Below are 19766 nucleotides of genomic sequence, written 5' to 3'. Positions count from 1 at the left end.
AATCTGTCAATTATAGCGTAAGATTAAAAATATTAATAATATATTTATACTAAAGGAATACTGAATGACACGAAAAAGTTGGTCTATAAACACAATATTGTCAATGAATATACTAAAGATATGGCTAAGTAAAACAGAAGGAAAGTACATCTTTACAAATAAGTAAAATTATATAGGCCTATATATAACTTATTATATGGTGTAGAAATTAGTAGCACCATTATGGAGTTATAATGGTTTCTAAATGAAGATATTTACAAAATAATAATAATAATGAGTAAGCTAATGCATAAACAGCGATTCATGTATTCACAACCAAATTTAGGAAAACAATTCAAAATAAATAAATATATTCAATGACACAAGAACATTTGCATGTTTTAAAATGTATTTATATTTATTTTTATTCCTTTTACTAGAGCGGTGCAGGCATGACATCAGAACCCAGAAAACTAATTTGCCACTGGTTCCTTCTAGGTTCTCCTATGGTGTTTTATAATGGGGTTTTTCAGTTTTCATTAATGCATTACCATTCTAGATAATTACATTTTCTTTTGATTGTTCATATCCTTAAACTATGTTGTTAACAAAACAGGAAATGATATTAGGCTCAAAAAATGCTAGATGGATCTCAGAATCTCAATTTAAGAGTATAGCAAGCTAGTTCAGTGCAAATAGGCTACACAGTAGTAGGCTTGCAAAGACATAATATGACATGACATGTCAAAAGACATCTCGATCCCTGTGTGATAACATTCAACTTCACATCAGTCACTCATGAATATTTAAATGACACTCGGGTCCACCTGGCCACGTGCAGGCGAGGAGAGACAAGCGGTTCAGCACTGGTCTGTCATACGTGACATAAAAAAACAACAACATGATGGACCTGTGTGTGTGTGTGTGTGCATTCATCACATCACCTACACCCACTCAGATCAATTTGATGTTTGCAGCATATGGTAGATACAGCATGAGTTCTAGACCAGCTCACCGCTTTCAGTCACCCTCTCCATAAAGATGAGCTCATTACTGATTATGATAGTCAGCCTTTAAGACCAAGACATGACAATGGTCCAATTGAGCAGTGATTCTATTTGAATAACAAATGAAATTTGCCTTGCCAAACACCACTAATGATAATGACATTACATGCTATGATGCAGTGGTTTTCTGTCTCCAGAGTTATATTAAAGCAATAGTTCTTCCAAAAATGAAAATTTGCTCACCCTCAGGACATCGAAGATATAGAAGGGTTTGTTTCTTCATCGGAACAGATTTGGAGAAACTTAGCATTACATCACCAATGGATCCTCTGCAGTCAATGGGTGCCGTCAGAATGAGAGTCCAAACAGATGATACAAACATCACAGTTATCCAAAAGTAATCAACACCACTGACAGTGCGTCAGTTAACATCTTGTGAAGTGAAAAACTGTCTGCTATTGATAAAATTGCTTTCTCTAGTTAAAAAAAAAAAAGGTTGCCTCGGCTGATTCAGGAGAGAAATATGCACGGACCAATGTTTCCAAGAGAAAACAGTTCCAAATTGATATTGTGTTGGATTTTGATGTGCGATGGCAACAGGATAGGCTTTTTCACTGGAGGAAGCGTTATTATAGATTACAGAAAGATATTTTACCCAATAGCAATAGTTTCAAGTTAAAACACTTAGCTAGATTTGTTTCTTACAAACATGCAGCTTTTCGCTTCACAAGAAGTGAATTAAAGCAGATATTGACACAAACTCAACATCTCGGATTGTCTGAAGGTGAGTAAATTTTAATTTTTGGTTGAACTATTCCTTCAAGAGGTTGAAAATCAACCTACGACTATGTGTGACTAATGAATTTCCCAAGTTTAAATGTATAAACCATTCCATAAAGTAAACACAAGAAACAAAAACTGGTATTAAATGTAGATTTTATTAATGAAAATTTGCCAAATATACACCCAATATCATCAGAGTAAATATCAAGTTCATGTATCTATATTCAAAAGTGTTACTTTGTTTAGAGAACAATTAGGTCAGGGTTGAACAGACATTATATCTCCAAATACTACACTCTATACAGGTCAGTAAGCATCAGATTTGTTTGGTTTAACCAGAGTGTTCATTGATCGGTTTCGAGTTTGTTCACTTTTCCATGACAAATGCCCATTACAACAACTTTAGTTTATTTGATTTTCATGGAAAATCACTATAAAAACAGTTCAGGGTTGTGATTTTGCCCAGGAAACCATGGCTGACATTTAGAAAACATTATTAATTTGGAAACCATCTTAATCTCTAAGTTTAGCTTGATACAAGGTTCAAGTTAGGTTTTCAGAAAAGGACGTACATTGAGACATCACTGCTAAGCTAACCCAGGACTGTTATATTTCAGCATATTGAACAGAAAGCGTTAGGACTCTAAAGAGATAACATATCTTCCGGAAAATCAATGCCATGGAAATATTCCTGCCGTTCCAACGAGCAAAAGACCTAGCCAGTGTACAAATGCTGATGGGAGTGTTCAGATCTCATTTCTCCATTTGAGATTCAACAGTTTCATACTTTTAAATAAGATTGATCAATTTATTCCACAGGGAAATATCCAGTCTCACCAAAGGCTCACTAAAGTGCTTTCAGCACCACACATACAGTAATAACCGATCAGGTGCTATACCCTATAATCATTATTATCAAAAAAATAATAATAATAATTATATAACAACCAGAAAAAGAAATGACAGATAATTTTTAGTAATTAACAAAAAGCATAAATGTACACATAGTATCTTCTGTTATACTTTCAGTGCATAAATAAGATAAAATGATTAAAGGACATCAATTATTGAATTATGCATGTAGACTATATAACAACGTGTCTTTGTCCAGATAACCATAAAAAGGTAGAATGTAAACACGACATCAGTTCATTTATTTGTGAACAAAAGCATATTATAATGGAGAGCACTATAGTATTCCAGAGCTTGTGTAGACCACTTCAGTTCTTGAGGTCTACTGGAAACCTTTATTACACCAGGAACTGCGAAAAAGACTATTTCTTTTTATTTGTTAGGCACAAAGGCAATTTTGAACTTTGCCCGAAGACATATTTCCACAGAGCTATGCTATTCATGCACTTTTTTGTCTTTATTGGTCCAAACAGTCCCCAAGTTGTGCCACTTTAAAGGTGCATGTGAACAAGAACATGAAAGTGTTTTTCAGACACTTGCCGCATTATACTAGCTGTGGTCTTTAGACATCAATCACAACCAAGCAAATAAAACATAACACAAATTACAAACGAAAGAGATCCATGTGAGATTTAAAAAAGGACACTATTTCCTGATGAATTCAGCTAAACATATTGAGCTGTAAATTAATGTTTGTTATACATGTAAGCATAAGACCAATTTATTAAAATGCTATGCTTGAGATACTGTATGAAAAAGTATGCAACAGACGGGGTTCCCACACAAAAGACCAATGAGATCAACAACAAAATAAAAATAAAAATCCATTTCTGAGATTCAAATATTTGCTTATGATTTTTAGGGTATTCTTATTTGTCCTCATATTGAGTATTTTTCATGAGTTCCTATCATGTCCTACGCAGTCACTAATATCTGGACACCCAAGGTGAATTGGTTAGTAGTCAGAAGAAAGACTGTATTATTAAAATAACAATTCAAGTTCACTTCATTGATGGAAACTTTGGCATTTGATGTAGACACACCGAAGGGGCTGTACAACAAAAAAAATAAATGATCTCAACTTCATTACTTTCATTGTCGTCTCAGTCATATTGCATCAGTAATCACAGAACATCGACACACAAAGGTTTAATTCTTTTCAAATCACATAAAAAAAAAAAAAAGAGATAAAATACACAATTCAACAGGTCTGAAACAGGCAGGGTCATACTGGCAGCATGTGTGAAAGAAATATCAAATCTGTTTTCCTGCATCTTCACTCATCAAATTCCTATTTTCAATAACATTGATTTAAAAAAAAAAGAAATCCTGCAATGGCTCTGGAAACACAAACTAATTTGCAATATCTGAGGCATAATATGATGAGTGTCTCTTCTTCTGTCGGGATAAATATACAAGCACTATAGATTCATTTACCTGAGTTAGATATCATAAATTATACAAAGCTTTTAAAAGACTAAAGCACATACATTAGACGAAGGATTACAAACGTGTTACTCCACTGATGGTGTAGGTAGTGCAGATTAGAGAAAGCCGGGTAGGCGGACATGAAAGTGGCTACAAGATTCATACCTTCAACAGTCCCATCACTCCTCCAGAATCTGATGCAGGACCTTCAGTAGGTTCTTCAGGCCATAGATGTAACCCTGGTCGGGAACGTCACTAGGGAAGACATGTGCAAAGTCAATCATCTTTACCTCCACGTCACGGACCGTTTCCTGTCCCACTGCGCTCTTGCTCTCCTTCCTGTCCTCTTCCAGTCTTGCCAAGCCGCGGTTGCCGTTGGGCTGCTGCGAGGAGCTCCAGACGCCGTTGTCCTGTTTGGCTTGGTAGTGGCTCTGGGCGCAGCTTTTCTTGTGCAGGGAGTACATCGTAGAGAGGCTCTGACTGATGTTGTTGTTCTGCTCACAGGCCTCGGGTGCCATCTTGCTATCCCGCGGGCTCTGAGAGACAAGACCGGGCGCACAGATGCCCTCGTAGACGAAGAGCAGAGAGCTTGCATAAAAGTTGAACCGACTCTGGCTCTCAAACCACTGAAGGATCTTCTGGACTTTGAGAATGCTGGCAGTGATGGCGTCTTTGCGAAGAATGTCGCCGTTGTAGAAGAACTTGGATAAACCTGCAGTACAACGAGGATGCTGTTCATCAGTGGAGTAAGATCATTTAGGAAACAAGCACAGATGTCGTCGAATGCTTTATACTGTGACAGTTAAATATGAAACGGTTTAAATTTGATATGCAGGCCGTGTATCTGGCCTGTTGACATACCAATGAAAATATGCCTTTACACAAATAAACAAAGGACAAAATGTGAATCAGATCAAAGAAAGGAAAAAAAACTGTTAGAATTCAACAATTTCGTTGCATCATCACACCTGTGTTCATGTCCTCATGTGACATTACAGTTTTTAGCGTGCAAATAAATACTACTGCTCATTAATATGCACTGTTATAATAGTACATATAATAACACAAACAAATAAACATATGTAAATTCACAACCGGTAAAAAATTTGGAATAACTTTAATTTTATTTTTTTTATTTTTTTTTAGGGTCTGTTTTGCTGACCAAAGCAGATTTGATTCACCTTACATTCAAAAATACATTCAATTTTGTGAAATATTGTTGTTATTAAAAACAACAGTTTTTTCTACTGGAATAGAAAAATGCTATTCATTCCTATAACGCAAAGCTGAATATTCAGCATCAGTACTACAGTCTTTAAAGTTGCATAGAAATTTTGATCAATTATTGATGATCAATTATTAGTTATGGTTACTATCAATGTATGCACCTTCATTTTGTGAAAAAAGTCAAGCTTTTTTTTCAGAATTCCTTGATAAATATAAACAGCTAAATGTATTTGAAATATATTAAAAGTGTTTAGTTGTTGCTTTTGATCAATTTAATGCATCCTTGCTCAATAAAAGTATTATTATTATTACTTTAAATTCTACTTAACCCCAAAATTCTAGAAAAAAAACAACAACATGGATTTTTCTTTTTCTTTTTAAGAGAGAAAACTATTTTCAACCAACAATTATTTTCAACTAAACAACAACTATTTTCAGCACTGAATATGAAAATAAATGCTTATTGAGTAATGGCTGCTGAAAATTTCAGCTTTCCATCAAATAATAAATTACTTTTTAAAATATATTAAAAAGAGAAAAGATAATTACATTTAAATATACAATTTTTACTGTATTTTTGTAGATAAAGATACAGGGCAACCATGGCTAATACTAGCTGCTTGTGACTGACAAGAACAAGTTCACAAAGTAAAAAGAGAATAACTTTGATATATCCCAAGCCAGTTGCATTTTATAAGACAGAATTTAAATCCAGCAAAGAACATTGTGCTTTTCAAGGCATTTCAAGGGTACCTCAAGAGTAAATTTAGCTTGTTTTCCTTATTCATCTCAGATAAACGCACCAGAAACACAGTCTGTTTTAAGTAACAGTGTTATGGGGTAAATAGCATGTGGTCGATCTTACCTTCCTTGATCGTGTCCTTCACGAGACCTCTTCCGTAATGCTGGTCATAGGTGTCAAAGCTGTCCAAGCCAACTTTATACACCTGAAAGACAGCAAGAAACATTTGAATCTCGAGTTGAATATGAATATTCTCTTCAGAGGTCTGGCTCTCCCTCTAGAGGACATCTGAGGTCACTACAGTATCTCCTCTGACTGAATTAACTCTAGTAAGGAAATAAAATTCAAGTTGAACTTCTGGAAAGGGTGATGAGGGAGCCAGTGTAATAATGTACTGTGTAATTTGAGTTTATTTTGAGAGGGGCATTAAGTTCCTTTCTATATCATCCAAATCAACGGCACAATTATGAGTAATGGTTCTGTTTGCCTGGTGGTTATGTAGATCGGCTCTTTTCGTCCATCTGTTTTTCCGTACAGGCTGGCAGAGAGCTAAACCCCTGGGACGGCCTGAGACTGAGAATTTACATACCGTCTGCTCCCCATCAATATTTCACCAAGAAACTGGACCTCGCTGCCCTTTCTATGTGCAATTTTAGACAACTGCTGTCCTGAAGACTTCAAATTTCCTTTTTTTTTTTACATAGTAAAAGGTCAACCAATCATTTTCCTTAAACTATTGGACTGTGCTTCTTTTACTTCAGCTGCCCTTTGAGCCAGGAGCAGTAAAACAAATATCCTGAAATAAATAAGGAAATAAAGAAATCGGACTCTAATAAAATAAGAACAGATGTATTGTTTAAACAAATCATGTATTCATGCCAAAAGCCTCAATCAAATCAATTCTGTTTATTTCTGTCCTTAAAAACAACTTTTCACAAAAAAAGAAAAAAAAATGAACATAATTTCCCGAAAAGGTGTAAGCAGAAGCTTTTCCTATTCTGCCTACACTTTATACATATTTTACAGATGACAGTCACTTTTTTAGAGTTGATAATACAAGATAAACAAAGCTTATTTTGCTGAACACCCACACACATACATGTATATAAATATACACACACACACACACACACACATATATATATATATACATACATACATACATACAAATAACACATCCTTGCTGAATAAAAGTTTTAATTTATTTAAAAAAAAAAAAGAACTGAGATTTACTGACCCCAAACTTTTGAACAGCAGTGTATATTAAATAATTGCTCCTTTTAAACTTTTTATTCATCAAAGAATCCTGAAAAAAAGTATCACCGGTTCCAAACAAATATTAAGCAGCACAACAGTTTCCAGCACTGATAATAAATCAGCATATTAGAATGATTTCTGAAGCATCATGTGACACTGAAGACTGGAGGAATGATGCTGAAAATACAACTTTGAATCACAGAAATAAATTAGATTTTAATGTATATAAACTTAAATGTTTTGTTCTACAATGTAAACTGCACAAAAAAGTATTGTGTAGAAAAATATGTATTATTCGTATCATAGTGTTTTATTTTATTTAATTAAACATTTCTTCAAAAATGTGTCTTCCATTATAGGTGTGTTTAATTTACATTGTAGAGCAAAACATTTAAGTATTGTTAAGTTGTGTTTACCACAGATCTCATTTTACTTGAAAAACACCATTATAAAACCCCAATATGAAAATCTCGAGGGAACCTATGGTGAATTAGTCTTTTGGGTTTTAATGTCATCCCTGCAGCACTCTATTAACACAAGCTCCACACAGCTACAATTCATCTCTCTCTCTCTAATAACTACATTAGAGTGCATTATCAGTGGCTCAAGCCTCTATAACAGTAGCTCTAAAATGACATTACGGTATTAGCAATGGAGGCTTGAGGTGAGATGCATGAGAAATTAGTCTTAAGCGTGTTTTAAGGAAAAAAACCTGGCAAATGTTTTGAAATGCATCTGAAGAAAAAAAAAGGGGTAGTAAAAGCGGAATAACGGACTCTGGTCCGTTGAATTATTAGAAAGTTAATACACATTATTTGTGCATTACACATTATTTTATGCACAGACACGTTTTACTTCCCTCTTGCAAGCTATATGATAAGGAAGGTTGTACATTAGATATTTAAATCCATGTACAAACAAAGAAAGGCAATTAATATAAAGCCTGTTCTCGGACGACTTGCACATTTCCTCTGAGATAATAAAGAAAGCTCATCCATCACGAGCTGATGATAAAGAGTTAAGAGGTCTCCACCCGTGATTCTCAAGAGAGAAGCGAAAACCCTGAGGATGCTGGGAGAGGCCACACCGTGATAAGCTCATCCTGTCTGATGGCACAGATATACAAACATATCTTCTCTCTCTCACTCCCACACACACACACAGGCATTGCTATCATTATATAATGGTTTTTATACTGTACAAACTATTTTCGGTAACATTATGGAACACATATTCACTATTAACTAGGCATTTTCCCTCAATGACCTCTTTATTCGCTGCTCATTAATAGGGTTAGTAAGGTATTTGTTATTTTTGGGTAGCGGGTTGGATTAAGGGATCTAAAATAACGCATAATACGTGCTTTATAGATACTAATAAACAGCCAATATGCTAGTGATATGCATGCTAATAAGCAACTAGTTAAAAGTGAAAACTGTACCTTAAAATAAAGTGTTACTTTATTTTCTACGCCCTTACCCTAAACCAGCCCCTCACACAAATCTTTCTTCATTTTTAGATTTTCAAAACACTTCATTCTGTTTGATTGATAAGCTTGTTTCCTCATGGGGTCCTAAAAAAATGTCCCCATAAGGTCAAAATTTAATAAAGTATTGAATAATAGCACACGCACACACACGTTGCAATATTGGTGAAGTCATTTCATACTATGCCAATAATGTTTGAATTATGCTAACCCTACCTCTCCTTTTAAAATGGTTTAGTGAAATATATACACTAGCCTATTGGTCAAAAGTTTGGAGAAATTACGTTTATTTTTTCTTATTATTATTATTATTATTATTATTGAAAGGCTGCATTTACTTGAACAAAAATGCAGTAAAAACAGTAATACTATGAAATGATTATTATACTGAAAATAAAACAACTCTTATTATTATCAATATTTGAAAGAGCATTTACTGCCTGATTTTTTCGTGTGTGTGTGTGGGGGGGGGGGGGGACCACGATACTTTTTGTTTTCCAGGATTCTTTGGTAAATAGACAGTTCCTGCATAATACAAATAAAAAAAAAAAATATTTGGTGGTATATCATGGTTTTGACAAAAAAAAAAAAAAAAAAAAAAGCTGCAAAAACTTAAGGAGGTAGAAAGCAATATGCGACAAAATTCAGCTTTGAATCACAGGAATAAATGATATTTTAAAATAGATTAAAATGACTTCTATTACATGATAATAAGCATACATAATAATTAGTACATGAGAGAAAGCTCTTGGACTAAATCTAAAATATCTTAAACTGTGTTTCGAAGATGAATGGAGGTCTAACGGGTTTGGAACGACATTTTGGCTGAACTAACCCTCTAATAAAAAATAGGTCTTAACATTTAAACTATTAAAAAGCAGCCAAGAAAAATCAAAATGGAAAAAAAAAAAAAAACACGTGCATGACTCTGTATGCTCAATGAAATAACTGACCAATAACACCTTGGTTAAATTACTAGTGGTTAAACGGATCATAGTCTATACAGACTAAGCCCCACGATTCAGCACACAGAAGAAAACTAAATTCGGTACTCGACCATTTTTTCTGTGCACACACACACACACATAAGCACATTTCAGATGCACAAAAAACAAACTGATTGCCCTTTCTCATCTCATTGTGCTTGAACAGACACTTACAAACAAATGTATCACAATAGCCTCTGCAAATATTCTCCTAAACACTGTTGGTTATGTCTCAGGTGAACATAAACAGAGAAAGAGAGCAGCTATAAATACCTGCTGCTGTCAGTGTCCTTAAAGGGTTACTCAACCCCAAAATGAAAGTTTTGTCATTAAACCAGCCTCCTGGTTTTCATCCTAAATATCTTAAATTGTGTTCTTAAGATGAACAAAGCTTTAACGGGTTTGGAAAAACATGGGGGTAAGTGATTAATGACAAAATATTCATTTTGGGGTGGAGTATCCCTTTAATGATAATCAATGTACCTGAATACAAAATTTACGGTGGGTGCACACCAAAAATGAAGCGAATTATTTACATTACGTTACTTGCTCTAGATTACTAGCAGGATGTTTTTCATGTTACTCACACTAGTAAAACAATCACATGCTCTCCTACACAATCTGCTGAAACCAGAGGTGTCAATAAGCTCTTCACTGATTGGTTTTTGTGACAACCTGCTTAAGTTTATATTTTTCAACTCATGATTGAAGCAAATTTAGCATGTGACAATCACATTGCCGAATTTGTCTCTTTTGCTTAGTCCGGCACGAATATGCGTCTATTCACGTCTTTGCACTGACACTGCACTGTAATTTGTGTATTGGTTCACTTGCCTTTAATACTGTTCGAACTTTGTAAGGCTAGTAGTTTTTGCTGTGGCATGGAAGTACTTTAAGTAATAAATGGATAGCAAAGTTAATTTTTTTTTTTTCTCGCTGGTCCGAAAAATATTTGATCTGTGACTTAAAGCTGCAGTTGGTAACTTTTGACGCTCTAGCGGTTAATAAACAAAACTGCTTGCGTCTTGCGGAAGAACATCGTAGCCGGAACTACTTCTCTCTGTTTATGTCTATGAAGAAATCACAAAGGTACTGGGTTACTCCGCTGAAGCAATCTAAAATAGTCTGAATACAAACGCTTATTATAGGTGTACTCTAGTGATTCAGGACAGGCTGAAAACACAGTTTGGAAAATGGATTCATGGTGTACTCGATTATATACATTTTGTAAATCTTGAACACAAAAAAGTTACGGACCACAGCTCTGATTGGTTATTTTTTACCGGGAGCGATGGAGTTTCTGCAAATGGCAATAGGACCACTGGGAGGAGCCAGAGGAGCTTGATTTTTTCACAGATTATCTGTCTCATATTCTACTGTCAGCACATAGTGACAGGTTTAATAAATATGTAAAAAAATACATTTTTATAAAAGTTACCTACTGCAGCTTTAAAACATAATATGATCCGGACCGTGAGTTTTGTGATCCTTTGAACTACTATAAATTACATGTAATAATTTTTTTTAAATATATATATATATATATATATATATATATATATATATATATATATATATATATATATATATATATATATATATATATATATATATATATATATAAAATATAAATAAAATTGGAAAAAGGTTATTTTAAAATGGTAAAAAAAAATACAATATTAATCGATAAGAGTAAATAATTAATAAATGTAATAACTGTGCAACAATTCTGACTAAAATATAATTTTTTTATTGTGGTCGATTATAACTGTTTAAACAACATTACATTTACATTACATTTACATTTATTCATTTAGCTGACGCTTTTATCCAAAGCGACTTACAATTGCTATATATGTCAGAGGTCGCACGCCTCTGGAGCAACTAGGGGTTAAGTGTCTTGCTCAGGGACACATTGTTGTCTCACAGTGGATTCGAACCCGGGTCTCTCACACCAAGGGCATGCGTCTTATCCACTGCGCCAACCCCACCCCTTAAGGGGTCCCCAAAGATCGCCAGCTTATCAAGGATTTCTTCAACCACTATTGCAGTTAATGCCTGGTCCAGTTTTATTTTTAACTAGGATTCTTCACAAGTGTTCTTGCATGCTCTGTTTGATTATAGGAACCAAATTTCCCTCCCAAGCTATCCAAACACTTCACTCCAGCAGTGTTGACAGCAGTGCTTACTGCCTGCTGTGTCCAGAGCTCAGTAAATCTGAGACTCTAGTTCACACAGCACTGTGGCTCTACCACTGAGTTGAACCCCCTTCTGTCTGCTCTTAAGCTGCTGACCGTTAATTAAAACCTCTTTATACACAAGGCTCTGGCACCAGCTGTACCGAAGCTCATCATTAGATCAAATGGCAGGACCTCTGGAAGAGCAAAGCCACATTCAGGATTGAAAGATCAAAACATATTTAATAATTATATGTGCCTTGGAGTTGAGTGGAAGGCGTTATAAGTACTACGCCTTTTTCTCTTTGGATAAGAGCATCTGTGTAAAGACAAGGGCTACCTGTTTGAGGACAGCAGTGTTTGGGATGTACACAGGAATTAGTGATGATTCAAAAGAGCCGGTAGAGAGTGGAACAACCACCTCTGAACGTGTTAGGTGAGTCCGAGACTCTGTGTGTCTGCTGCATACAAAGACATTCTGACACCTCAAGCCCCCTAGTGGGTCTGATTCACATTACACAGCATACATGACCCCCACGCAATTAACAAGTTTCATGATGTGAATGTGACATCAGCTATCACTTCAAACGCATTCAAAAATAGACTTAAATAGACTTTGAACCTTGCTATATATATATATATATATATATATATATATATATATATATACACATATACACACACACATATATATATATATATATATATATATATATATATATATATATATATATATATATATATATATATATATATATATATATATGCACGCTAAAATTAACCTTTTATATCTGCATGGCTAGTTATGACATTTACAGTTACAGGCTGTAAATCAATCTGCAGATTTGATTTGCCAGATTTCATAGAAAATCATGTAGTGTATGTGGCCTCAGACTATGATTCCATTCGGTAGGAATATGTAATTTTTTTTAGCAAATTTTAGAACACAGTGTTTTGATTTTTCCTTTCTCTCCTAGTAACAAGGCACATGTTTCTGCATTTGTTGTGTAACAGCTTCAGAGTCTGGTAGTGTGCGATGACCAGTTTTTTTCTGTAAATATTTACAATGTCGGCAAGTGTATTCAAGCCTTAAAGGGTTAGTTCACCCAAAATGTTGCCCATAAATTACTCAGTCATCCTAGGTGTATATGACTTTCTCCTTTCAGACAAATCCTATTGGAGTTATATTAAAAATGGTCTTTGATCTTTCAAGCTGTTAAATGACACTCACCTTGTTTTGTACTTCTAATTAGTGACCGTTGTTTTGTTTTGATCTCTCCCCTGTGCTTTCGCGTTCATCAGCAGCGCATGCGCAACGATGACCTCATGCTTCATCTGCCTTACAACAATGGTTGCATTTACAACAGTGAGCGCAAGCTAGATTAAATTGATTATTACCTTTTAAATATGGTTATTTTTCTTACAAAAATGCATCGATTCGCTACAGGAGGACTCCGTTCACCCCCCAGCCCAGAGCTGTGTGACACACTTTTTAATAAGAATGGGCACTTTTTATTTTATTTCTCTTGGACTGATGCACTGCAACACCTGCTGAGTGCCAGTAAACATCTTGAAAGATCAAAGACAATTTTTAACATAACTCTGACTGGATAGGTCTCAGAGGAAAGTCATATACACAGTGCAGGATGACTTGAGGGTGAGTAAATTATGGGCCAATTTTCATTTTTGGGTGAACTAACCCTTTAATCCTTAAAAAAGAAAAAGTCAATGCCGAGTCAATGCACATGTGTGACCGATTACAAAAGCTGGTTGGCACACGTGCAGTACATGCATCCCATTTTGGGGTAGAAAACTTAAATGTTATGCATCACATTAGCGCTTCAGAAATAATTAATAAAATCTGCATTGATTTTAAAGAAGAAAACATACCCTCATTCCCAAAACCAAGAAGCCGATCTCCTCCATCAGCGGGTATTTCCTGACCTGCTGTTCCCGTTTCTCCTGTGAAGCGAAAGGGTCATAGCTCTTCTGGCCGATCTTCACGTCCATGATGCATGGCTTCTGAAACCTGCGAGTCACATCCTCTAGCTTGAGGTACAGGTCTGTGGAAGAGAGCGAGCAGACATGCTGACTAAACTCATGCTGTGCAGTAAATCCACCAATCCTGTCACGGCTCCATGCACCCATCCGTGTACCTGTGGGAGCATCAGGCGAGGACCATGTCCCGTAGTACTTGGGAAGCTGCGCTTGGAGGTCTACAAGACAGGGGTCGCAGTGGTCTTCAGAATACACCTGACATAAGATCACACTGTGAAGTTTCGGTAATATTGGACAATTTGAATGCATACATCACTTACAAGCCTGTAAATATGTACTCAAATTAGTGAAACTTGGCTATATTTTACAGACAGAAAAGTCCAACAGTGTATTAATCCATGAAGCATAACTCACACAGAAGTCCTTTTCAAACCAAGCAGCTTACTGTGCGTTCACACCACTGCCATCGAGAGCGCCAAAAATCGCTCTGGCAGCCCTGCTCACAACACTCCAGAAAGATCTGTGAGCGCTCTGACGTAGATCTAATGCTTATCTTGTATTTAAAGCTTGTTAAACGTGTGCAGACTAGCCAAAATGAGGCTAACGTTATAAGTTAACCTCATTAAATATTGTTGTGGATGAAGTATTAAGAGCCTTTACCTAATAATGTATAAAGCACTGTTAAAATACTCTGATGCAAGTAAAAGCCCTGCATTGAAAATGTTACTTAATGTAAGTATAATCAAGGAAATTTGTTTAAATGTAAACTTGGACTTATGTACTATTATTTATTTTATCATTAGATTATCTTTCCTATACTGCACATCAGCAACTCACCAGGAACATGAACAAGCTAAGACACCTTGGTCCACGTATCATTATTTTATTTTATTTTATTTTTTATGTCCCTGTACACAAACAGGGACACATCATAGATTACTGCAAACCCGCCACAGCAATAATCAACCGGTCCTCTATTTTGCTTGATGTGGTTGGAGCTGCGTTTGTGGAATCCTCTCAAGCGGTGGACTTCTACGTTCTGATTGGCTGATTGGTCTACGTTCAGTTACAGCTGCTCAATGTGGTGAATTTTCGTGACCAACTTGAACAAAAGCTAAATCTGCGCAGGGAACTAATTACAAAAAGGCTATAATATTTTTAATACACCAACAGCATTCAGATTCCAAAAACCTTGCAAACTTTGGCAAATCCAGCTGAACACCACATTGTATTCTCTATAAAAACACTCAAACTATCAAACTATGCTATTTCAGGCTTCCCACTTTGTTGTTTTCTGTGGGTATTGTAAGACAAATTGGTAAATTTTCCAGTCCACACAAACTTGATTAATGAGTGCATTTTTGTTTTTATTAATTTGTATTTTCATGCATTTATTTTTTAAATTTCTTAACTTTTGTAAAAATGCAGTATTACAGAATTTACCCCAGTAAAAAGCCATTTATTTTACAGATTGCAATTTTTTTTTATCATGTATTTCTAATTAGTTAAGTAAATGTAAAATAAATAAAATGTAACCGCAGCAATTATTATGCTTTGTTTTACTGTCCATGCTCTGTAAGACATCAACAAAGCCTATATGGGTAACCCTTGTTTTAGTGCAGAGTTTGATTGACAGGTGAGTGGGTGGCCCTTCACTGCAGTCCAGGACATTAGTGTTTGCACTAGAAATACTTCACATTCACTTCTGTGTGACTAACTAAGTGGTTTCAGTGATTATATCACACAACATTTCAAACTCCATCATAGAGCCGATTTCTTGACCAACACGGATCTAATGGGTTTAAGAGTCTTTAACTTCATCAGAAACGCTAATGGCTCTGCTCCAGTCTTCTAAGATCACCAAAAACAACAGATGACAAATAAATACACCAAAAGGAAAATGCTGGGTTCTAAACAAGTAAAAACTAAATTCTGTCATCATTTACACACCCTCATGTCAGACTAAACCTGTATGACTTCTGTGGAATATAAAATATGATATTTTGAGAAATGTTACTTTTTTTTTGGTTACACATTAATAAGTATAAAAAACAGTTTGAAGAAGAAATATTCTAAAAAATCTAGTGTACTTTTTGTTTTCTAAAAAAAAAAAATAATTTTGCTTGTAAATGTCTTCTTGTATCCTTTCATTAAGGAAAACAAATTATTTGATACGTTTTCATTGGGCCTATAAAGTTTTTCAATGCACTCATGCACACGTCCTCTCTTAGAAAATAAGTTTTAAGCCCGGTTCTCAGAGTTTGAGCGATTATTAAAACATTGTTATTGTTATAAATATTGCCCCTAGTGCGAACGGGTCTTTACTAATGTAATTCCTGTGGGAGAATTTTCTTCTATGAAATCAATACACTTATTTGGTATCCATGCATGCATGATGAACGATAACTTTTATATTTGACAGGACATATATTTTATATTTATCCGGGTGCAATTAGGTTTATTTTTGATTGTGAAGGACGTGTCACAGTGACCGTGGTGATGGTCAGAACTTAACCTTACGCAGAACATTCCTGTAACACTCACCATACTGTAGAACTGCATCTCTCTGGGTCCTCTTGGAGGAGGTTGCAGCTGTTTCAGGACCGTACCATCAGGATGTTGCAAGATACCTGTTATATATTAAATAAATAAACACAGCCCAGAATCATTACTGTTGACCAAACCCATAAGCACATGCTAACATTTTTGAAATACACATTGATTCATATAGTTGAGTGAATGCTCATATCTATTGAGAGGTTTAAGTGAATGACTGCGAATAGGCTCTTTTGAAGCTGATATGAGGGGAGATCGCAGCAGTGTGTGTGTGTGTGTGTGTGTATGACATCACATCACAGGCTGGCCTATATGCTGCAGAGAACTGGGTTGACAGGGCTTAGAGATTACGCTCATAGACTGTGCAGCTCTGGATTTAGGTCAGGCTCCCCCTCTTTAAAAATAGCTATTTTAAAAGCTACACACATCATTGATAAACCAAAGCAAACACGACAAGCGTGAATTTATGACAACAAACATGATCAACCAGGGGTCATTTGCAACCACACGCTCTGTTTAAATAATAATAGTAATTTAAATGCATACCATTCAACTCTTTTACCTGAAGCAACTCTTCCAGTGATTCACGGTACATGATGTACTACACATTTACACTTCCCTCTTATTTTCATTACTGTGTTGTATCTGGATGTTTTACACTTCAGTTTGTTTGTTATCTCATTATCTTGAATGATTACGCTCAATCAAAAAATGTAAAACTGTGCACATTTATTATGAGAAAGTGTTTATGGGGATCAAATTAAATATTGGAATAAATAAATAAATGAAAATACAGTAACACAAATAATTAAACCCCCCATTATTGAAATAAGCATAAACTACAACAAACACTAATGTGAACAATGAACATAAATGCACATTATGTACTAAAGGTTTTTTTTTTTTTTTTTTTAAGAAGTTATGGTAATAAAATTGACTTTTAAAGATTTTTTAGATATTTTGTGTGGCCCAAACAAATGTTTGACAGGCTCTTGTGAGGTTCACCAAAAAGTATGTTGCAGTAATAAAGAACAATTGTGGACGCAAATGCAAATCAAATCTATGCTGTGTTTTACCGCACTGGTCAAATTCCGTTTAAATTTGCATTACCGCTGACTCACTACATGGGTCATACATGTAGAGCTGTTTTTTTTTGCAAGTCATGAGACAAATCCAGATTGAGTCAGCAGCACTATACAGACACAAACCAAACCTATCAGCCGTTTTTCATTAAATCTGTTGTAGCATCAGGATGATTACTAATCAGAGACCAGGGCTATGTGTCAGTAACTAGAAAATCTGAAATCAATCTCTAAATACCCAATTATTTGCTTTCGCTTTAACAGTGGTTTTTATATGAATATTTAAAGCACCTGGTTTTTTTTTTATTTTTATTAGTGTCATTTTTATAGGCTAAAAATTCATCAATACAAAAAAAATATTTTTTTAATATGAATTGCTGTTGGGTTTAAACACCACACATTCAGGTAAAGTTCAATAGTACAACAAAAAATTTTTTTTACTTCATCCTGTTCTGAAGATGAGTTCTTTCCCCATAAATTTCCATCATATTCGAGTTGTCTTGATTTTTATATGTGGTATTTTATATTATATTATATTATATTATATATATATATATATATAATTTTTTTAATAAGTGACCCTGGAGCAAAAAAACTGTCTTTAGTCGCTGGAGAATATTTTTAGCAGTATCCAAAAAAATAAATTAAAATATTGCATGGGTCAAAACGATTGATTTTTCTTTTATGTCAAAAATTATGAGGATATTAAGTTAAGATCATGTTCCATTAAGATATTTTGTAAACCATCCACTGTAAAAGTATCAAAACTTAATTTCTGATTAGTAATATACATTGCTGAGAATTCATTTGGACAACTACAAAGGTGATTTTTCTCATTATTTTCATTTTTTTTTGCACCCTCAGATTCCAAAAAGGTGCATCTCGGCCAAATATTGTCCTTTCCTAACAAACCATACATCAATGAAAATCTTTATTTATTCAGATTTCAGATGGTATAAATCTCAATTTCGAAAAATTGACACTTAAAGACTGATTTTGTGGTCCAGGGTCACATACATTTTTACATATATTGTCTGTTTTAATGTATAAAGTAGCAGTGAGATTTTTTATTTAACATTACTTTTAAGTGTTCCTTAATAAATGTTTGCTTTTCATTAATAACATTGAGCTCCATAATTGTTTTACTATTTAAATTTTACTGAAGAACATACGAAAGATTGTTTGGTTTATAATGTAATATTATTTTTCATTTTACTTTTTTTTTAATGGCACGGTATACATATCATTCATAATTGTTTTACTGTGTAATTGATTTTATAAAAAGCATATGACAAGTTCCATTGTGACAACTTAACCGTGCACATTATTTTGTAGGTAAAAACGGTATTTTATTAAACAACCGTTTTTGCAGATAAAACTTTGTTCATTTACTGTACAAAACCGCCCAAGAGAAATGTTTAATGGGGTAAAGATATTGACTACTAGCCCCGCACACACTTTTAAAAAACAGAATCGTATACTGACCCACTTTATCCACGCCATACTTGTGTCCGGCCACCTGATGAGAGAGCGGCACGCAGCCGTTCAGGTGAGCGCCCTGCGCGCCCTCCGGTAAACACGAGCCGCGGGTCGTTACCGGACGCGCGAGCTCCAGCCTCTCCAGCGCCACGGAGTCCATAATGATGCTGTGCTGACACTCACACCGAAGACTTCACTGAAATGGCTCTTTAGTTCTCTCAACTACTGTCCACACACAAATTCACATATTGATCGCACACTCTCTACGCGTCATCATGAAGTGTGTGACCGATCGCGTGCCATCAGTCACGGTACCCACGCTCGCAACCATATAACGAGCTTTTCACCTGGGCCACATCCCACTTCCTGACTTCAGAAATGTTTACACTCCTCCCGCAGTAATTGGTACGAGATGCTAGATGCGGAACGAGCGGAGTACAAAGATCGACGCGATATTCTGGCGGAGTTAATCATATCTCACGAGAACTACAGCTCTGCGAACGCTTCGCTGTTTGTTTCCGCCCCTCACACGCACACTCCCGAGAGACGCGCTGCGTGTGATGTCACGACGCACAGCGAGCGTGGACGACACGGAATACGTGGAGCTATTTTTTGTTGACTCCTAATCAAAGGTCTACATGGGGTATCATATCGGGAATAGGAAACG

At 35.3% G+C, this 19766-nt stretch overlaps 1 protein-coding gene across 2 annotated transcripts; it reads right to left on the bottom strand.

The window, feature by feature from the left end:
- Positions 1–1905: 1905 nt before the first annotated feature.
- On the bottom strand, positions 1906–19656 carry ipmkb (inositol polyphosphate multikinase b). Of its 2 annotated transcripts, none has more exons than XM_052610954.1 (6): positions 19106–19656; positions 16527–16612; positions 14141–14237; positions 13929–14047; positions 6202–6283; positions 1906–4821 (listed from the first exon to the last, which is right to left on the bottom strand). In XM_052610954.1, the coding sequence occupies exons 1-6, from the start codon at positions 19257–19259 to the stop codon at positions 4289–4291; spliced, it is 1071 nt and encodes a 356-aa protein (XP_052466914.1). In that variant the 5' UTR covers positions 19260–19656; the 3' UTR covers positions 1906–4288. The 2 variants fall into 2 exon arrangements, with proteins under 2 accessions (XP_052466914.1, XP_052466913.1); XM_052610953.1 differs by having other exon boundaries at positions 13875–14047; positions 19106–19655.
- Between the last annotated feature and the right edge of the window lie 110 nt (positions 19657–19766).

The sequence above is a fragment of the Carassius gibelio genome, chromosome A12 (assembly GCF_023724105.1).
Source record: "Carassius gibelio isolate Cgi1373 ecotype wild population from Czech Republic chromosome A12, carGib1.2-hapl.c, whole genome shotgun sequence".
Lineage (NCBI taxonomy): Eukaryota > Metazoa > Chordata > Actinopteri > Cypriniformes > Cyprinidae > Carassius > Carassius gibelio.
The sequence above is the reverse complement of the archived record's forward strand: the minus strand, read 5'-3'. Positions and strand labels throughout refer to the sequence as shown.

What these genes read in the sequence shown, in the direction of transcription:
- ipmkb (XM_052610953.1), bottom strand. Translation starts at nt 19,259, where the DNA reads ATGGACTCCGTGGCGCTGGAGAGGCTGGAGCTCGCGCGTCCGGTAACG. An exon ending in CTCGCCTGATGCTCCCACAG is followed by an intron (nt 14,048 to 14,140) that starts GTACACGGATGG and finishes TCTCTTCCACAG; the next exon opens with ACCTGTACCTCAAGCTAGAG. An exon ending in GAAGGACACGATCAAGGAAG is followed by an intron (nt 4,822 to 6,201) that starts GTAAGATCGACC and finishes GTTGTACTGCAG; the next exon opens with GTTTATCCAAGTTCTTCTAC.